The 22,106-nt window shown below is 46.6% G+C and overlaps 1 protein-coding gene across 4 annotated transcripts in view; it reads right to left on the minus strand.

Annotated features, from left to right (window-relative positions):
- Window positions 1–22,106, minus strand: part of LOC126545489 (E3 ubiquitin-protein ligase MIB2-like) — a 107,425-nt gene that overhangs the window by 41,874 nt on the left and 43,445 nt on the right. For 3 of the 4 annotated variants that reach the window (XM_055062102.2, XM_050193383.3, XM_055062105.1), the window contains exons 2-7: window positions 12,883–12,933; window positions 7,915–8,021; window positions 7,720–7,830; window positions 6,159–6,263; window positions 3,126–3,258; window positions 1,964–2,076 (exon numbers count right to left, since the gene is read on the minus strand). In XM_055062102.2, the coding sequence (XP_054918077.1) occupies window positions 1,964–2,076; window positions 3,126–3,258; window positions 6,159–6,263; window positions 7,720–7,830; window positions 7,915–8,021; window positions 12,883–12,922 (609 nt within the window). In that variant the 5' untranslated portion in view covers window positions 12,923–12,933. Of the gene's footprint in view, window positions 1–1,963; window positions 2,077–3,125; window positions 3,259–6,158; window positions 6,264–7,719; window positions 7,831–7,914; window positions 8,022–12,882; window positions 12,934–16,210; window positions 16,231–22,106 lie in introns of those variants that run through there. The other variant, XM_055062098.1, reaches the window with a different exon arrangement.

Genomic DNA, 22,106 nt, shown 5'->3' on the forward strand with positions numbered 1-22,106 from the left:
AGTTGAACATGGAATACATTTACACAGTCCAGCGTGACTCCCAAATGGAGCCCGCAAGACGAAGCATACAGCAAACGAGTACACAGCTCACGAGTACATTGACGAGCACAGAGCACGACGACTAGCACACTCTAGCCGCCGACAACAGCTGGTTATATCCACTTCGTGTTAGGTGAGGCAAAACGTTCGACTACATCGTAAACAAGCCGCCTCTCCGCGGGATGGTTTACAAACACACACACGCACACACAGGTTTCAGTGCCCCCTCCGCGGGCAGTCGACCTTTGCAGCGCAGTCGTCGTGGTGTCCATTGTCCTGCGTCCCCGTAGCCAGGTGGCCACGGCCGACTCCAGCCGGCACCTCTAAATTCCAGAGCTGCCGTAGTCTGCAGTTCTTCAAAGGAAGTTCACGGTTGGTTAGCGCTGTCCTCGCTGGTTATGTGAAGGGCGCCCCCACCGCGGGTGGATCGAAACATGTGCAGCGGGCTGAAATAACTTGCACGTTGCCACCTCGGCAGGCCATTCCTAACAGCGGTAACCCCGGCGGTCAGGTTTGCTTACACAAAAATCTCCATGAGCCTTGAAAGGCTTTCGCCTTAAAATTTGGAGGACGCTTGAGCTTCGCCGTTAAGAGTGGGACATGATAGCATTCAAAGATCTCTGACTGCTTCTCACAATTCCAGGCAACTGCAGCGTATGTAACCGTAATGTTTGCCTCGAAACGCTCGCGGCGAACGCTTTCTAACGCTTTCTTTTTTTGCTTTCTAACGCGGCCTCTTGCAGGGGCCGCGATGCGGCGGAGACGAGTGCCATGTGGAAGTCTTTCAAGGAAGCGGGCGCGCTGTTCCGCAGACTTCGAGATCTTTAAGCAACGGCATGCGCAAATCGCGGACGCCGTCTCCGGTCTATGCATTGTAGAAACGCTGGGAAAGGGGTTGGTTTGAGTGTTCGCGTAACAGAATTATGTTTTCTCGTATATTCAAATTACAGTCTGGGAGCTATCATGTCCGTAGGCTGCGTGTAAGTCAGAGTTAACAATTTTTCCACGTGTTCTAGCTTGAGAAATTTAATTATTTCAGTGAATTCCTAGCGCCACATGGACGTCCTGTGTATGTGTGGTTCGAAAATGTTTTTGCCTATGTGACGTCCGACTCCGGACGCTGGACGCCGATGCGGGGCTCCTTAACGCTTTCGCGTTAAAGCTCGCCAAACGTCTCAACGTGCTCGCTTGCCGCGATGAGTTCATAACTCGAAGGACCACTCAGCGAAGCTAAATTTGACATTAATGCCTTCGCATTCACAGCTCATCAGAAGTGCTTAGGTGCCCTTGTATTTTAGCACCTTTATATGGCACCTAAGCAAACGGTGAGCCCACCTAGCGGTTAGTGGATATGATATAACACCCAGTACGTCGCCTTCGAGATTTTGCAGCTCGCCGCGTGTACCTCCGGGTGGTGTCTAACAGCTCATGCCGAGAAGCCACGCGTTCTGAGTCATGCCTTACTTCCGGCAAGCGGTAATAGCAGAGCGTTTTTCAGTCTCTGTTAACAGAATCGTCTATTTTGCGTGACTTTCGTGACACATCCACCCGTACTTCAAACGTACCAACTTCTCACAAAGGCTGCTTCATACAGGGGCCATCTGAAACTTTGCTTTTAAGTCGCCCAATATTTCGTTGCAGTTAGCCTTGAAGACGCATGCACAAAAATATTTATTCGGTGTTTATTTTATAAAGAAATGTACCTGCATCTTAAAGGCCCTAGGAATGCGTGTTTTCTTTGTTCTTCCAGTTCATTTCCTGATAAGAGGTATTTGGGCAATTTGGTTCCTTTTGACAGATGAACCAACCGTTATATGAACCCTGTCATTGGAGATTTAAGTTCTTTGGATAACTGAAGCACTATCATTCCTAACTTTTAGTGTTACTGGTCGGTCCGTGTTTTCTGAGGATATGAGGGACTAACCTGCGCAAGCTCGTCGACACGCTCAGCAAGCCTCAGCAAACCTCCAATCCTGTCAGTCAGAATATCAGTGCCATCACCTGAAGACTCAATACTGTCCGTAGAACTGGAACTGCCTGGAGAACAAAGGCAAAAGGAAAGAAACAGCCTTGGTGAAGCTGTACTATCTTGGCACAGTGGTATGCTATTCGAAACCACGGCAAACAACGGGACGTACAGGATGCAGTGTCGCGTATACACAGACCGTTGGTTTACGAGCATACACCTGCTGAGATTTAATTATGGAAATATTCGCTGGTATGAGTAAGGAAAGGGTAAAACACATATAGCATTCAGCCAACGTGGCGAACTGATCCCGCTCATTACAAATTGAACATAATCTTTGGACAATATTAGGAAAGTTTGTCAATTTAAACAGAAAAGCCGCGAAGAACTTCTCCGGGTCAACAACATCGAATTCGACGGGCTATTTTACTAATTATAAATGAAAAGGAAATGTTCAGCGCCGTAACTGTAGAGTGCCGATATTAACTTCGTCCGTTGTTCTACGCCACACTATTTCTTGTTTGCAATCAGCAAGGGTAGTTGTACGAAAAAAATACAGATGTAGGTGCCACTTGAACCGCACGCCGACAAAGGATGGCTGGGAAGTCCTTTATGTGGGCGTAGCTGCTTGCACCTTTGCAGATAAACATCAAGTTGAGCAAGTCTGTAAGAATACATGGTGGCAGAACAACGCGAAAGAACATATATATTCACGAATGGACATCACAGTGGAACAGCGCTTGTGTACTGTTTCATCCCTTCGTGTATCTGTTTCATCGCGGAGTTCTGTCACCATGAACACTTTTCCCATGTGTAAATCCTTCTAGGATTTATAGTAGCGTACGCGAACTATAGAATATGGAGTTACATGAAAGACAAGCCGTTATATAAGCTGTAATAGTAACGATAATAGGGAAACGCACACAAGGCGAAACAAAAAGACAGACGCAGCGCTTAGACTGTGCGCGCCTTTTTGTGGGTACGGTGCGCTTACATTGCGTGCCAACAAACCTATATTGCAATACTCGTCGACAAACAGTTATCCCTGCAAAAGCAACTGCTTGGGTTTACGTTTTCTTTCTCGTGGAAAAAGAAATGTCTGCCCGCAAGAAAACGTTACCTGAGCTGTCTATAGATGACGTGGGAGCGGCTTCCAGGCACAGAGGGTTGTAGGTCCATACTACTCCACAGATGCGTACAGACACGTCGAAATTTGGCTCGCATCTGACGACCACGCCTACTTTTCCAATGGACTGTAAAGAAAGAAATCCGGAGTTTAAACGCTGCAGTGTCTCGCGAAAGGTTCCCGTACAACAATTTTGCCTTGCTGACATCTATACCTAGGGTTCAGCTATCGGGAAATTTATATTTAGCTTGTGAGGCGTTGTTTATTCTTGTTCAGTTTCTTTTTTCTGAAAACAAGGTTGTTGCTGTTGTTGCTGTCATCGTCGTCGTCATCGTCGTGGTTTTTGTTGTGTTCTGTAACTTACTTCCTAATGTGAATGACAGTGTGCCTGCTTGTTTTGACGACATTTCCTTTAGACGTAAATTCTTTGTCCATACTTTACCGGAAATATCTACGTTATTTCTAATTTCCCTTTCCCTAACCCCTTGCGTAGGATAACGAAAATGACGTTCCTCTAGTTCGGCTGCCTACCTTTGCTGTTCTTACTTTCTCCCTCTTCGCATTGCTTCTAGCTCGGATAGCGTTTGATGTCTGCTGGTTGTATCTTTAATAGCATAAAATTACTGCAGGGGTAAGCAATTCGTTGTATATACAATATCATTAAGATGATTCTGGCATGAATGCACAATGTTATTATGTACACAACGACGATGCTTCTCAATGAATGTACCATCGTCTGTTAAGCCATGTGATGAACACAATAAACACTAGAATTATAACTTGCGTGAGACGTTTATTGAAGAACAATTGCAACACAATTTCACTTTGTCTAGATTTATTATAAGTAAGTTATTGACCACTAAAGCAACCTTGGCAAAGCCACTGGTCTGGTAACTCCATAGTTCTTGGGCTAGCAGCCTTCAAACAGCGCCTAAGCAGACGACGCGTCCACCTGGAGATTGTTGCTCATATGTCCCAGCAAGCCACCTGCGACCGCCTCATCTCGGAGGTCATGCCAAAGAGCCATGCGTTCTAGATCATGCGTCACATCCAGCGAGCGGTAATGGCGGCGTTTCTTTTTTACACTTTCGGTATCAAGAGCGGCTACTTTTATTAGCTTTTCGTTATGCTTCCGCTCGTATTTCAAACTTGAAGCTTTCCACGGAGGTCCCTTTATATTTGCACTCGCTCAAACTAGGCGTTTTAAGCACTGCAAAAATTCGTTGCAGTCTCCTTCTAAGCGTAACAAAGTTAAGGATGACAGTAGCGTTGTCTCGCTATGAAGAGGAGCTAGTATTTTGAATGATCGCACATCTTCTGTATTACTAATTCAAAACTTCAATGATCGTAGTTTTAGCGTGAGGTAGCTGTATCATACGAAAGACTGCCAAATATGTGCAAATCCAAGCGCCATGATTTCCTCTGGCCCTTCAACCTATACAAGCACCACCTACGCGTAATCGCTGTTCTCTCTCTCTCTCTCTCTCTCTTGCTTTCTCTCACTGAAGGAAAAAAGCTAGAGTAATGACATTCCAAACGAAAATAAGAAATTCAAATCTACAAAATCAGCTACCTCATGAAAAGGAAGGAAGGAAGGAAAAAGTGGAGAAGGAAGCTAGGGAGGTTAACCAGTTTAGCCTAACCGGTTTGCTACCCTACACATGGGAGCGGGATGGGGGAATGATCTGTGCTATCAGCACTGTGTCGCGGGCCATTCGAACAGCTAGTGCTCGATATTAGATGCCTACTCCATACATCACATGAGAAAGGACATCACGTGACGTTTCAGTGGCTGCCAAGTCACTGCGGCGTGATAGGAAATGAAGACGCCGATAAAGCCGCTCGGACAGCTCTTGAAGACACACAGGAAGAGGTCATACCACTTTCACGGTCCGACGCAGCCAGCAGGCTTGAAGTGCTTGCACGGGAGATCGCGCTCTCTCTATGGTGCACCCCAAGCAGCCAGACCAAGCGGAGCAATCGTCAACACGACCTGCCCTCTTTGATGCATTTCTGTATGCCAACTGGACTCCATCGAAGTGAAGCCACCCTGCTTTATCGCTTATGGCTAGGGGTGGCCTTCACGAAATCTTACTCGTTTCGCATTGGAATCGCCGACAACGCTCTCTGCAATGCCTGTCTTTGCGAGGAGACGCTGGAACACATTCTGTGCGACTGTCCTGAATATAATGTTCAGAGACAGTCCAAGGCGTCCGTTCTAGCGCACCTTGACAATAGACCATTGTCAGTTGCAACCATTTTCACATATTGCCGACAGAAGACATCACAGCTGAAGGCGACGAAGGGACTACTTCGGTTTATGAAGGAGACGGGCTTGGACAAGCGGCTGTGAAAGTGATGTCACGTACCGCGCAAGAGTGGCAGACTGTAACCAACGATGTGTGTGCCGTGTTATGTGCTCCCCACCTCATGAAAGAAACTATAGTACTTGGTACCGATCACCGTACAATTACGCGTTTTCGGCACAAAAAATTCGTGCCACTGAACTTCTTTGGTCATGTCAGATTAAGCGGTAAAAGAGCGGTGTGGCGACGCGAAACTAACCCCGTGTGTCAGCGTTGCTAATACGTTCAGCATGAAGCGTGTACACTTCGCACTTTCCGAGTGAAGATTGTAGGCAGCATCACGAACCAAACTGTGAAACGTTTTCTTGCTTCTATTAGTGTCATGGACTGCTGCGCTAATTGAACTGTAGAGCCACTGATCAAATCGCTTCGGGAGCATCTGAGAACTTTCTCTAACGGTAGCTTTGGGCATTTGGCACTTCTTTGTGTTGATGTTCTGCGGACTATGAATTTCTGCTTTCTCTTTACAAACGAACGTTTGAGGAATGTTCTGTGCACTTTCAGTTTATACCTTTCTATACGTAAGCTACGAACACAACTATGCTTCTGCACTAATATTTGGAAAATGGAGCGCAATGTGATACGGGCTTTCGGGAACGTTTGCTGTCCCGTAGTTAAGCGCAGAAAGCACGGTCATCGTATTGACTAGGCATGTACTCACCGTCTGCATACGCTCATTGTATCCTCCGTGCCCTTTTTGCAATTCTTTCAACGTTTCGAGGTTCACGCAGACTCTCACTTTATCACCCCTTTTGTAGGCGATGAGCTGAGGAAGAAAGTAGACGCATAATGTTCTAAATGAAATCTAGGAAAAAAATTGAGGCAAGTGCTATATAAGATCAGAAAGAACGCGCTAAGAATTTTCTCGCGTTCTCGTATTAGCACTTTTTTTTTATTGAAATGAAAATAAATTCTTTTGCGAGCAGTATGTGACCTGCTTGGCTAAAGAGGCGAAATCATAAATAGACTTTGTTACCTTTACCTTGTAGGGAAATTCCGATATTTAGTGCCTCTCGCAATCTGAGCAGTTGTCGAGAAAACTACTATACTGAATTCAGTGTAGAGATTTATCGCTCTCTGTTCCATTAGTGTGATTCGTCTACTAATAATAATCACCAGAGAAGATATCGGGAAAAACTCTCTCAGCTCCCAGGCTCACATAGTATAGCAGCTGCTACTATGTCTCCATCATTTTACATTACCTCAATGCAAATACATTCAGACAGGTGTATTTTCTTTTTAAGCACTTGCTGCTGCCGACTTCTATCTTTCCGCTAACTTTCCGATTATCTCCTTTCATTCACCTATTTTGGCGTAGGCAGGCTGACCCTGCTTATGCCCTCCCTACCCTCCAACATTTCATCATCTTTCTTTGGTTTTTGATCAACAACGGGTGACCAAGACAAGCCCCAGCCTGAAGTCAACGTTTCGACAACAGGACTGACCTACACCGCGGCAAGTCCTCTTGTGAAATTGTCGGCTCGAGGCTGAGGATTTTCTTGTTCGTCCATTGTTGATCACCTTATAAACCAAAGTTGTCCTTCCAAAGTTTTCCAAGCCTCTTCAACTGCATTTGGCGTTCGTCGTCTTTTCTTCGGCGGATATATTTGTGGATATACAATGAAATACAATATTTGTGGACATATACTACGATGGACAGCTTGCTACTGGCTGCTGCCTGACATAGTAGACAACTTGGGTATCTGGCTGCGTGCTACTAGCTACGTGCTGGAACAGATAACTTCAGCACTGGGCATGTGCACCTGTGTGTAAGCCCATTCCCGGCAAACACCTCAGAAGCAATGTGCCACAGTGACAAAAGTGGCATATATGAAGTCTTAAGTGTATTTATCGTGCCTCTCTGTGCATGCACCTTCTATCAACATTCTTCCGTCGACAAACATCATCCATCGCCTTCGCCTTCTTGACGTCGACAGCTAAGAGCTGCAGGCGACGAGGCTACGCTCATGTCCCCTGCTACCTCACTTTGCTACCTGGTACCTCCTAAAGCTACGCGCGATTTGTATTTCAACAGTGCGTTTCATTTGTAATATACACAGCAAAATGTATCCTTCTCGCTATAATCTCTTTGCCTTGCGTGGCTCTCTAATATATAGTGCTGTATTTAAAGCTCGCGCTAAACGTGAAATTTGTATAACGTTGACGCCATTCACTATGGCGGCTATGGGCGTCAATTTTGACATTCCTTTGTTGTGGCTCACTTTCTCCACCGCGGTAGGGTTCAGCTGCCACGTGGCGTTGGCAACCTTGTAGTGAACCACGAGGCCGCCACTTGGCAACAGCTTCTGGACGATGCCGACATTCCCGAAGATCTGGATATGCAAAGGTTCAGGCGTTATTAATGTAGCCGTAAGGTTGTGCTGAAATGCTCGCGAAATTACATGTGAGGACCTTACGAGAGACATTTGGGCTTCCCATCCACCATAGTCGTTCTGAAGAAGTCTGAAGTTTTCCACGTCCATGGTGACTGCCACGCGGTCACCAACCTTGAATCTTGTAATCTCTGTATGCGCACAATGACGTGGTGAAAGGAAACGTGTTAATTGTATCGATAAAATAACAAAAGTAGCAACACTTTCTCAGCCACTCATGTCTTACTTTGAATTATAAGCAGCAAGTTCTACACATGCCAGGAAGTTGTAGCTAAGGTTCATGGCTCAGACCGCTCAGGAAAACTCGTTGAAGCAATTTTTTTTTTTTTACATTCGTTTAATTAAGCGAATTCTGCACTTCGAAAATTCCGCGAAACCAAAGGCCATGGGGAAAGCTTTGGAGAGTACACTTGAAAAACTATACTGTCGTCAAAAGCAGCTTCCTCTTGAAAGTTGCATGAGTTCATTGCGATTGTTAAAGTCTAGGAGTATGCGAATTTTTCTGTTTGTACATTACAGCGCAGGCTACCGTCGCACTACGCCTTTGGAAAGGCAACACACGAATTCACCTAATGCAATATTTTAGACCAGAAAGAGTGCAGTAGCTTGCTCGATGGTGCAGTCGAAACCATGTGGCCATCTTGCGTATCCTCCTTTATGCTCTAGCCGTACGTGCGCACTGCTGCACTCATTTCCTTTCACCGTCTTAGAAATTAAAGCATGTTTGCATAGCACGTCTCAATGGCTGAGCACGAAATCCCCAGAAAGAAAGGACGCGAAATTTATTAGCCGCGAATAATAGAAATTTCAATATTCGACAAAAAGTTTTGTTAATAAGACCAGTCGGTAAAGGCTAATATACGTTTGTTTTGCAGCCTATAGACAAGGTGACTGGCCGAAAGCATAGATGTTGGATGACTGACCCGTCACCTTTTAAACAGGGCGGAGGGGGGGGGGGGGGGCAGTCATAATCATCACCATCATCATCATCAACCTATTTATGTCACTTCAGGATGAAGGCCTCTCCCTGCGATCTCCAGTTACACCTGTCCTGCGCCAACCGATTCCAACTAACACCTGCGAATTTCCTCATTTCGTCGCACCAACTAGTCTTCTGCCGTCCTCTAGTGGACATCAAGAGAAAAAAATGGCGCAGGGCAGGTAATGTAATGCGCAGATTAGATAACCGTGGGAGATAACCGTCGTATATCACTACAAATTACCATGCCACCAAGCTTGTACCAATCCATTGAGCACCGCAACAGGAAGAAAAAACAATGAGCTCCATCAACCCTGCGCAATGAGCCCGGTATGAAATCCCGATGCAATGTGGCTTTGTTTTTTCTTTGTTTGCTTGGCGTATATGCGCGTGTAATGGGGCTGGAATAGACGCTAGGTCAAATTGAGCTATCCAGAAACCTACAACACAGTAGCAGTGACTGCAGTAGCAATTTCATCAGGCGAGGAGGAAAGGGCAGGGCGAGCCTCTCCTCCTTTCTGGCTTGTTCGAACTGGTGCGGCACTGCTTGAAAGTATTGCTGTCGCGTGCTGCGGAAGGATTTCGAGATGCTTTTGCTCGTACTTCGTGAAATTTACGCAATGTCCGTTCATACAATGCCGTTCATACAATTTCAATGAAGAGAACCGGCGTCTCTGCATTGCTAGCATGAAATGGTAAATCTGCTCACTATCTGACCGCTTGGCGTAGGGACTAAAATATAGGAGCGCATGCTCGTGTAAGGCCAACCTAAGGCAACCCCAAAACATCTAAGCGCCAGGCGCTTTCAAATATTTGTGGTACACGATCGTTCTCCCGCATTTCAAGTCTAGTAGAGTTGAAATCACTATGACATGTCTACGCTAGTCTCATGTATGAGGCCGATGGCGCTGCTCAACACAGCGATCACTACGGTTAATGAAGCAGCATGATACATATATAAGTTATATGTGCTTCGGTATTGCCTTTTTTGCCCTGTAAAGCCGTAATATCCGAGAGGAATCCCATAAAAAAAATGCAACTGCTATTTTTGAGGACAAAATTTCCGTAATACGGGTGATTACGTTGTAGAAAACGAGACGAACAAAATCGACAAGAAAATTCGGCTATCGACCTCTTTCTCAAAAAAAAAAAAAAAGAGCAAATGCGCTCACGCCGCAATTATACCCTGCATGGTCATGCCACATAACGTGTATAAATGTATAAATGGTGATGTCACATGCTTGCACCATGCGGTACATAGAACAAAGATATCTATAATCCATGATCTACCCCTGTTTCGGATGCTCGCGCAGTTCGTAAACGGTCGCTTTGCTGGACACGTGTAATTCACACTGTAAGGTATGCTGTTATTACTAACGAAAACTACTCTATTCATGGGTGAAAACCACGTCCATCGAACCAAGTAGTCACGCAATGCAATCTACAGCTAACAGTTTTAACGCTTCTCAAAGTATAACAGTATAACCATACTATAACCGTAGCAGAATGGTGTCCACGCTGTTACGGTCGTCGCGTATGTTTCATTGCTCCCAAACCGCAGCTTCTAAGTAAAGGAGAATACTGCTACAAGTGCACATTAGGGAATTAATTTTCAGAAATGCACAATCCATCTCCGAGGCTGATTCTATGCTCAAACACGCGCGCACACAACCTACACAACGCACAGTCGGCATGCTCGCCGAAGCCAGCATGCCGATTGCCTATAGACCCTTTTTTCATGGGCGCCACCATGGATGTATGGATGTTATGAGCGTCCCTTTTGGAACGGGGTGGTGGGTTGCGCCACCAAGCTCTTGCTATTATACTGCCTAATGGCCTACCTAGGTTAAACAATGAAAAAAAAAAAACACTATGAACTACCACGCCCAAATTTTCTGATCCCCTATTGCAAACTGTGCTTTTGTACGTCTCCGTCTTTTGTTGTTTCCCTACTTTTCTTCCACCAATCCACCAATCGCCTCTTACTAATGCCTATTACAGACATGTTTGCTTTACCACTGCTCCCGCTGAACCCAAGGGCTTCAAGGAGGCCAGTGGCGCCTAAATCGACCGCTGGGTAGACGTCTTCACATTCTAATAAAACATGCTCCGTCGTTTCCCTAGCTTTACCGCAGCAAGCACATGCTTCTTCTTCCTTCTTATATGTCGCTTTATAGGCGTGTGTTCTAAGGCATCCCGATCTCGCTTCGAAAAGTAATGAGCTTCCCTTTGAGTTATCATAAATGGTTTCTTTCCTGATGTCGTTTTTTCCTCTTATGTAGTTACTCATGGCAGGTTTCTTTTACATTTCCGCCACCCATAAGATTATTTCAGCCTCTCTGACTTTCCGCTTGACCTTCTTTGTTGCTGTGTTGCCCACCATACAGGCCGCATACTTGCTGGTAAGCTTCCTAGTTCTTTTCCTCCACTGTGAATCAATGTTTTTCCTGTACAGATACCTGAACACCCTCCCAGCCCATTGACTTTCTTCCATATTCCTCAGCCGTTCTTCATACTCAATTTTACTGCGAGCTTCCCTCACTTCAAAACTAGTCCAGCCCATATCACCCTGCACAGCTTCATTTGTAGTCTTCCCGTGAGCGCCCAATGCGAGCCGACCCACTGACCTTTGGTTCACATCGAGTCCTGATTGTACCTCTGATTTAAAGCAAACAACCGCATTTCCAAAAGTAAGTCCTGGAACCATTACACCTTTCCACATGCCTCGGATGACCTCGTACCTATTGTATCCCCATAGCGCTCTGTTCTTCATTATGGCTGCATTTCTCTTCGCCTTTACTGTTATGGTTTTTTCCTGTGTTTCCATATATCTATTGCCTTCGTTTATCCATATACCAAGGTATTTATATTCTGTTACCCGAGGTATTTCATGGCCCTGTATCTCCACTGTCTGTTCACTGTTTTCATTCAATACCATAGCACCTGATTTTCTAACACAAAATTTCAAACCTAAATTGTTGCCTTCCTGTCCACAGATATACCATATTGCCACATACCACAGTCCACAGTACCACAGTCCACATATTGCTACAGTCCATATATGAGTATACCGTATGATGTAGTATGTATATAGTATGTATAGTAGTATGTATATAGTATGATGTAGTATACCATATGAGCATACAGTCCACATATGAGTATACCACAGTCCACCATATTGCTACGCAATGGCGCCATCTATGGGCAGTAGCATGCTGGCTTGGGCAAGCGCTCCATCTTGCATGGAAGGTATACGCTCGGCGGTAGTTGCTGGCACTTGTTTTAGCGCTCGTGTGGTCTATTTAGTGTGACGTCCGTCTTGTAAGCGGTAGAAGGTTCTGCGAGACGCGCTGAAGTGGTTTAAGTCGGTATGGCCGGACTTTCTGCTGGCGTTGAGGCGGACCGAGCACGCAGCGCGACGTGTGCGCGCATATTTGAGCCTACAATCAGCCTCGGAGATCAATCGTGGATTTCTGAATGTTCCATTCACAAACATGACCCTATTGCAGCTGCGGTTTAGGAGCAATGAAACATACGCGACTATCGTAACAGCGTCTATCGTAACATACGCGACTATCGTAGCGTTCAAACAGTTAGCTGCAGATTACATTGCATGACTACTTGGTTCGGTGGATGAGGTTTCCACCCATGCATAAGATAGTTTTGGTTAGTAATAACAGCACACCTTAGAGTCTGAATTAAGCTTGTCCAGCAAAGCCACTGTTTACGAACTGCGCGAGCGTCCTAAACAGTGGTAGGTGCTGGATTACAGATATTTTATATATCTTCTACAGATATCTTCTATATCCTCCTGAGTTCCGGCTATGAGGCATTTATCCAATATATTGGACATCATATACTTTGCCACTCATCATATACTCTGCCAAATAAATTTAGCTACTATTGCTAACTGGGTAAAGCCTGAATATGCAACTCTAAACTCTAGTAGTTTTCTGCTTGTTTGCGTGGTACAATATGCTGATATTACATGAACTCATTACATGCACATATACCTTGCATAGGCGCTGCGCTCGTGGACTGACCGCCTCCCATTCTTCAGAACCCTGCACGAAAGAACAAAACAATAATGTAAAATCATCACCTAGGCATTGATACATGTACTTGTTTATCTTTCTCGGGTAATTGCTATTCACCAGCAAAGAAATGTTAAACGTTATCGCTCAGCGCAGGACGCGCCTGCATGTATCAGAAGTGTCTAGACTGTTATCGATGGTTCTATCCGTTCTCTATTGTCACCGAACCTTGTGCAATGTGATTGCATGCGCGACGGGAATTGTGTAGTACTCTCTGGAAGACACGTCAGCACAAGCGATTGCTCTGAAGCCTTTTTTAAATTATGGGGTTTTACGTGCCAAAACCACTTTCTGATTATGAGGCACGCCGTAGTGGAGGACTCCGGAAATTTCGACCACCTGGGGTTCTTTAACGTGCACCTAAATTTAAGTACACGGGTGTTTTCGCATTTCGCCCCCATCGAAATGCGGCCACCGTGGCCGGGATTCGATCCCGCGACCTCGTGCTCAGCAGCCTAACACCATAGCCACTGAGCAACCGCGGCGGGTTTCTGAAGCCCTCGACGACTCGTATATAAAAGCCGACACCCTTGACCCGTTGACCCGAGTTCGACGATCGCCGACTGTGTTCGCCGCTATTGTCGTGCTTTGTAAACTGCAAGCTCGATCCAAATAGGTCGCGAAGCTTCGGGCGAAAAGCGGTTCAGAACAAATTGTTGCCGACATGAGCAAGCGTCAGCAGTGATTAAAGCGCGACTATATGTGAGGACGGAAAATTACGTTGCGAAAGAAAAAGACGTCTTTTAATTGAAACGAGACACAAATTAATGCCAGAAAAATTGAATTCCTTTTGAATTTTAAATGCGCGTGACAAGGAAAGAGCTCTATTTTTACTTTATCATTATCAATAAATGCCTTTGTTCAACACCCACCATAAGTGGGGGCGTTGATGCCGCTACACTTGCAATGCATTTCTTGAAGTGTGCAGAAGGGCGCGCTCATAAAGTTCACCTGTTACACTACGCACCCGTCACACGTTGTGTTTTGCTTGTCGACGTTTTTCTGAATTTGAAGGCGCGGGTAGTTTCATCGTTTCTTAACCTGTTCAGTCAAAATCAGGGAGTTACGACCGCCAGACAATCGTTTAACTGTTTTCGGGCGGAACCACCGCTCTATACCCAATGCTTTCGTCGGCCTCCAAAGAACGTATCTTCTGTGCAGGGGTACGATTTCGTCACCTGCACGGCTTAGCTGTTACCGCAACACTTTCCGGCATGAAAACTAGGGACGCCCATCAAGTGGAATGCCGGGAAATTCGAATATACAGCTGTAATGGCGGGCCACCAAAACAAATTTCGCGCCTTTGAGAACGAAATGACGTCACTGCTGTTTTTAACGAATATGGCGCCACATTATTTTTTCTCCCGTCGGAAGTATTTCCTTCTCATACAGGTGACACTAAGCCCCATGAACCGCCCATGAACCGCCCATGAATTGCCATGTTTTGAACGTATAGACTTCTATGGAAGCTTCGCTACTAGGTATATTGACCTTGGTAGCATGCTTCTGTGGGCACAGGTTCGCCCAGGTTCTAGTGAAGATACTAGTGCGTTCATGTACCGAACGCCCTCGCAAAGCCGCGATCCAAGCACGAAATCCGAAGATAACACCAGCGTCGACCCGGACCATCGAGCTAGCTGCAGGCTACAAAACCTGCCCCCAGAACACGGACTTCTACCTGCGACGACCAGGAAGAGCGCGACCAAGTAACAAGCACAATGGCAGCCCCATCGTCCCCAATCGTGCTTCAACAACCCAGGAATCCCCCTACTTTCGATGGAGCTTCATCTGAGGACCCGAAGGCATGACGACGCGACGTACCCGCTATGGAACAACGTGAAGCAGCCGTGATTCGACGCCACGACACAATTACAATGCGAGACAAAGAGCCACCGACGTCGACGTGCTTCTCGACGGTAACACCGCCACCGCTTTAGTAGACAATAGAGCTGACTACTCCGTCATCAGTGGACCCTTCCCCGCCAAGCTGAAGAAAGTCAAGCCTATCGTGGGATGGTCCTCATATCCAGACAGCTGGAGAACACCTTATAACACCGGCTACAATCTGCAGAGCAACAGTTAGCTTCGTTATCCTACAACAGTGCTCACGCGACGTAATTCTCGGCGTAGACTTTTTTAATCAACACGGCGCAGTCAATGACCTACAGTCGAAGTCGATAACGCTGTCCACTGGCCAAGCGATTCCGCGTGAGGGGTCTTCCAATCAGCGTGCCTTGGGAGTATTTGTACACCAAATCAGCCTTCCGCCCCGCCCCAGCATCATTATTTGCTCTGGGGCAGAAGCCGCCGGGGCAGAAGCCGCCGAGGACATGGTATCCGTCGTCAAGAGCGACCAACCGCTGTTACTCGACCGGGAAATCGACGTCGCAAAGGATATCGTTCGATTACACGGAGGTAAGGCGCAGGTAATGTTGATGAACTTCAGCCAGGAGTGGAAACACCTGAACAAGGACACGAAGATCGCATACGTTGAGGAAGCTGCAGCTGTCGGCGATGCATTTGTCCTCTCCTATTCTACCGAAGCTACAGCGACGGTGCATATTCCTGAACCAACCTTCTACATCAATGCGAGTCTTGCAAGGGCGTCCTCGAGCAATAGAATGACTGTTTTTTGTCATCAAGGATTCAACAAACACCAGTTTCAAGGCATTGTATAATCCCCGAATAATGCACTCGGCCACTCCGTCAGAGCGCCGGCCGAGTTTCGACCCGGTAACGAGAAGCCATAAAGCATCAACTCGATTAAATGCTGCGCGGTGAAATGATCCAGCCATCAACGAGTCCGAGGTCATCTCTTGCGGTTTTCGTAAGGAAGGATAGAGCTCTTGGTTTCTGCGTCGATTATCGCCGCTTGAACAAAATTACGAAGAAGGACGTATACACCCTCCCACGTATAGAAGACGCATCAGACCGGCTCTGTAATGCTAAGAATTTTTCTTCAGTTGATCTCAAGGCTTGTTACTGGCAAATTGAAGTCTATGAAAGGGATCTAAAGAAGACCGCGTTTGTCACACCAGACGGTCTCTTCGAGTTAGAGTCGTGCCAATCGGGGTTTGATCTCTGTCTGCGACGTTTTAGCTCGTGACCGACAAAGTCTTAGCGGGACTGAAATGACAGACTTGTCTCGCGTACTTGGGTGACGTTGTGGTCTTTTCCACTAATTTCTACAATCACCTGAGGCGGCTTCAGACGGTATTAGATGCGATGAAAAATCATCTGGACTCACCCTGAAACCGGAAAAATTCGATTTCGCTTAAAAGGAACTTCTATTCCTAGGCCACGGCGTCAGCAAGTCTGAAGTTCGTCCCGACCCGCAGAAGACAGCTGTCATTGCTAAGTCACATCGATAAGAACGCAGTTCGGAGATTCCTTGGCCTGCGTACCTATTAGAGGCACTTTGTAAGGGACTTTTCAAGCACTGCGGAGCCATTGACTATTCTCACAAAATTCTATGTCGAATTTAAATGGGAAACACGGCAGGACGACGCATTTTAGGAGCTGAAACGACAGATACAATCATCACCGGCGGCGGCGGCGGTGGCGGCAGCAGCAGCAGCAGTAGCACACAAGTCGCCAGTCACACATGACGTCACGGCTGTCGGCGCGCGTACCGGCGTGCAGCCGCCGGGCGCTCACACTCCTCCAAAAATACAGCCATCCGTGCAAAATGTGTCAAATAAACACTGCATATCTGAACAGTCGCGTCTTCCGAGTCGAACTTCGATGCTTCCCTCATTTTTTTTTTTTCACATTTTCGTTCATGTTGCCCTTTAAGCCATTCTACCAGCGCTAACGAACTTTGGGACTTTCTTTTGCTTTGTTACTTTTGTCTTTACTAAGTGTGCTCTTCTTTTTCGCTGTGCTGTTATGTTGGTAGCATCGGAACAATGTCATTGAAGAGGGAGGCAATGGCACGTGTACTTGTTTATCCTTCTAGGGTGACTGATTCTCAACGGTTAACAAACGTTAAGCGTTATCGCGCAGCGCAGGACGCGCCTGCATGTATCGAAAGTTTCTCTAATGTTCTCGATGGTCCTATCCGTTGTCTGGTTGCACCGAACCTTGTGATTATAATGTGACTGTATGCGCGGCTCGAATTGTGCGTGCGTCATGCGCCAGACAGGCCACCGAATCCAGCGAGGCCGGTGGCGCATGTGAAGTTCGCCTGTTCGGCGACCCGTTTTGGATGTAGCGTGTTCGTTTGGCTCCCGTTGTATTTTTGCGTTCTTTCTGCACTTCGACAAAGCACCATTGCACTATTGCACTACGGCAAGGGGAGAAATCTTGTTTGACAGTCTGCGACGCATTTCAAACAATATTGGTTTTCACGGCACGGAGCCGAGACCTGTGGCGCAGTTAGCGACAAAGAGCTCAGCCGTCCTGGCGCAGTCAATTTGAGTTGGCTAGTACTGGGAGATGTTTGCGACGCTTTCTATGAGCCCCAACATTATTGTAACTTATTTCGGTAGTTTTCGGGCACCTCGCCTCACGCTGAGTTGTGACGCCGTTAGCGAAAAACAGCTCGGCTGCGTGCCGCAATTTCGCGTGTACTGAATCTTACTGGAAAAAGTTCGTGACGCATTCTCTGACCCCCAAGATTATTGTAATTAAATTCGTAACTTTCTGGGATGCTTTTGAGGCATACTCACCACGCCTGGGGTTGTGAAGCAGCTACAAAAAAGTATGCCGGCCGTGATGACAGTTACTTTGGCGTGTACAAAGTCTTAGACAAGTTTGTGACGCCTTCTAATGCGCCACAACATATACCTTCTTTCGGTACTCACGCTTGTCGAAGACGCGACGACCGATTGCCAAGGGTGATAATACTAGAGTGTTGCTTGCGCCGGCACAATGTGCAATAGATAAAGCCGAGAAGCTCAAAAACCAAGAACTCGAGAATTCTGTCTTCTGAACATCTGAAAACAGGCTTTGCGCCCAGGCATTTCTCTTGAGCTTGAGCAGAAGGCATTCTGCGAGCGTCTAGCATGATCTGGCTGAGAGCCTCTGTTGTGGCCACCTCTGTGTATGTAGCGTATTATCGCGTCGGCTTAGGCCAAGTTGTTTTGGAAACGCGCAGTCGCCCGTGCATTTGTGCTCTTAGTGCAGGAAATAATACTATTTTCAGCTGACGTCGTCCGGGAAAGCTTCGTACGGGAACCACTGCTGCTTACCTGGTGCCACAGCGTTGGATGAACGCACAAGAAGTCCGGAATGAGCATGTTTGTACAGCGAAATAAACATTTCCTAATTTACAAGGCGTTTTGCGTCTGATTTACGAAATTGCACATCGCACAGATTCGATGAAGGCTTGTAAAGATCGTTCGCAATCATTTTAATTAAATGAACGGTTCCGCAATAGGACCGCGCGCGATTGAGTAGCAACAGCAGCAGAAGAAACACACCGATTAGCGCAGCCGGCGTAGCGCGTGCAAGCTGGCATTCAAAACATGCGCGCCCAAAACCGAAACCGGAAGGGGTTAATCCCATCCGCTTCGTGCGCTACAGTCAATTGACGCTCTTGACCAGCTGGTCCGATTTCAACGATCGCCGACTGTGTTCGCCGCTATCGTTGTGCTTTGGGTGTAACTTGCTTTTGTGGGCACATGTTCACCCAATAAAAGGTTAGCTTTGTCATTCACAGTTTTGCGACTGTTTTCTTCACCATCACTACTACATGACAGTATTGAATTGTTCGCCTTCATAAGAAGGTACTGTGGGACCCATGTGGTCGTTACCGAGGTCATTCAAAGCATAGCAGCTCCATATGCTATACAATTATCTCGGTGTGTAAACAGACACAGTGGACCTTGTTGCTATCGGCCATTTGCCCCGCGCAGCCAGTCGCTCACGAAGAATGCAAGAATAGTGTGCGAGCCAATGAACTGATGACAGCCATCTCCAACTGCTATTATTCGTGGCAAACAGTTGGACACCGCCAGGACTGGTATGTGCAATTTGCTAGGGGATGTTCCTCCACCTGACAACAGCCCAAATTATCACGTCCGTGTCGGAGACGGGGTCATTGTGCTTCCCTCTTTCCCTGTTCGTGCACAGTGATATGCGTATGTTTTGGGCCAAGTTTTCTTCGGACGAAAAAGGCTACCACACTCCGGATTGGTGGGGGATGATGTCCTCCATCACCTGACGCCGGATTAGGGAAAGGCGACGGGACCAAGGCGATGGAGGGGTAAAAGAGGACGCGGCGGCTTGGTGAAAACAGGATCAGCAGCTTGAACTTGAACGCGACCACATTATACTCAGTCTTTTCTGCATCGTTCCTGTACAAAATGTAGCATAAATCTGCATGTTTAAAACGTCCTGGATGTCAGGCCCAGCCCCACGTTCCTCACTTCTCCGCGGTGAATGAACATCTCACCTTTTCGGACCCGCGGTCGCAATAACCTGTAAGCATTTCGCAAGAAATACTATATGGAGTGCCCGACTGCGCGTCTAATAATACCCACAAATACTACAACGTGTGCCAGTTGCGGCAGCGTCAACCAGTGGGAAAACGTGAAGGCCCGTCTAGGAAATGTCAGAGGGAGTAGACGTTGTCCAACCACAGTGAAGGACCGCACTTCATGCGGCTTTCGCATACCTCTTAAAACAGCTAGCTAGCTATTGGGTAACCTTGACGGATACGTGCGCCTCTCTGCTACCTTTGAATTCAAAACGTGACCCCTCACCCAAATGAACAGCTCGTCCCCGACATCAACTCGTTTTACGGAATGTTACACAGCGTGGTACTGCAGTAGCTACCTCCTTACTTGGGCACATAAACGCTTCCTCCGCTGGTCTTATCAAGCACCCATCCTAACTTCCGAAGAAACACCACATATCTTTATCGAGTTACGTATCGGCTCCGGTTTGACGTTTTTGACGGTTTGACTGTGACGTTTTTAAAGTGAAGAGCTTTCCTTGGCTCTTTCGCCTGTTCTTGTGGTTGGTGGTTGGCAGTCGCAGCTTGAAACTAAAGCGCCAACGCTAAGGGCGCGAGCAGCCATTTTGCGTGGCACGATCTTTGCCGAACGCCATCTGTCTTAGCTCATTGAGATGCACGTGCTGTCCACCTATACTAGTGCTAGAGATATGCAAGTTAATGACTCTGTTGCATTAAGTATAAAACAAGCGCTACCTAAATGTTCTCATTGCAACGAATATATGTTCTCTTAATAAAGCGAATAGTTTTTCTGAAGTGTCCGGCTATTCGCTTACGATCGCAATCATTGTCGGTGGTTCCTGCACAATTTGTTTTGGCTCTTGCTCTTCCAGTTCGGCGGCATTGCAGCGTTGACACGTTATTGGGGTGCTGCGAAGTATTTTAAGTGCACAAGTAATCGCTCTTTATCAAATAATTTCCACTGGAGACAATGTTCTCGGCGCATAACAAGAGCAAAGAAAAACAGAACTGTTAACCAAATAAAACATGCGGCTTGCTACCCTCCGTTGGGAGTCTGAGAATGGGCAAGGTAAAAAGACGTGAAGGAATTTGATGGAGGCACATAGAGCACATAAAAACGATCGGAATTGTTCGTTGTAAATTATCACCGCAGGAAGTGTGCGTGTCGCCAAATCTTCATCGGTGACAGGGCAGCAATATTCAACGGAAGTATCATTTTTATTAAGTAATCGAGACCGTTGTTTCGTCTTATATTTTAAACGCAGCACCATAGTACTCAAATTAAAAGCTAAGTGGAGTATTTGCAAACGCAATAAAATATCGTCAAGAATTATAAGAACACGAACACAAACCGCAGCATTGTGCATCTGGGAGTCAGGCACGCTAACTAATGTGCTGTATCCAGCAGCATTAGCTCAGAACAATTACTGCATGGTTTTGCGCTCTGCACAGGCACTGAGAGCAGTGGGGTCTCTTCTGATCGTGTATTTCGAAGGTCAGAACACGCAGAACTGCAGCAGACGCGGACGACAGTATGTTGATCGCACAAAACTTTTTTTGACAATATGGCACTGTTCTGGCATACAATTCTTCATTGTCATGCTCATGAGAAGAGTGTCTGTGAGGCGTACTTATTAACGAGGATGATCAGTCACACATGGCAGGAAAGGGGCTGCACCCAGGAAATGGCGGTTGGTGTGAAACAACGCTGGAAGCGTCTACGGCGTCACTGCCAACAACGACATCGCAACGATAACACCACATAGTTTTTTATGCAATAGTAGCTCACATGAATCGCTGCTCTACAGTGTCTGATTTGGCAGCACTGCAAATGTACAGGTCGAAAAAATTGACGCATCCCATGCCCTGTGGTAATTGGTTTAAGGGGTGCTGTCATTGTGTTTGTGAAGAACGCTGTTCCTGGTTAACGACAAGTAGAGAGCTCACAAACAAGTTGGGGATATTTTCACTGGGAATGGCCTCGCTCGACCTGAACTTGTTGCGCTCGATCATGCACGTGCCATGCATGACGACGAAGGAATGACGACAATAGCACGACACTGGTATAACTGCCACAAAGTGAAGAAGATGCAACGAGCCCGACGGCATGAAGACGACTGCATGACTATGATGCCATTAATGAGGGCAATGGCATTCCGACGACGAGATGACAGCCATGGGTGGCAACACTGGAATGGCGACGATGGAACTTTTATATCTAAAGGTCAAATGAAATGCCACGAAGCTGACAACTTCGGGCGAGTGGGTGTTTTGACGTTGTCCTGCTGTATGAATGGAAACAAATAATGATTGTTTTACGCAACTTCTCGAGATTTATTACACTGTGTACATGGCATCCTCACCATGATAACGCACAAAATTAATGAAAATAAACATATCGCAGTAAGGTTCTCTAAATCAAATGCGTTCGACAATGCCACCTTATGGACTTCTGCTAACAAAACGATAGCATAAACCTTTGCCAGACAGCTGCAAACGTGAGATTTCGTAAAGGCCGAGGACTTCCTCTCTGGACTACATCGCGGGATCCCCGAGGCATGGCCGGAGTTTCTGGAATACTCTTGCGCGGTGGTTCATACGCAATTACCACAGCTCAGAGGGCGTTATGGCGACGCCCGTAGCGGTATACACTCTAAGAAAAATCCCGGGGAAAACGGGAGTAACTGAGAAGTTAGTCCTAAAAAGGGCACTTTCGCCCTTC

This window comes from Dermacentor andersoni, chromosome 3, assembly GCF_023375885.2.
Source record: "Dermacentor andersoni chromosome 3, qqDerAnde1_hic_scaffold, whole genome shotgun sequence".
Lineage (NCBI taxonomy): Eukaryota > Metazoa > Arthropoda > Arachnida > Ixodida > Ixodidae > Dermacentor > Dermacentor andersoni.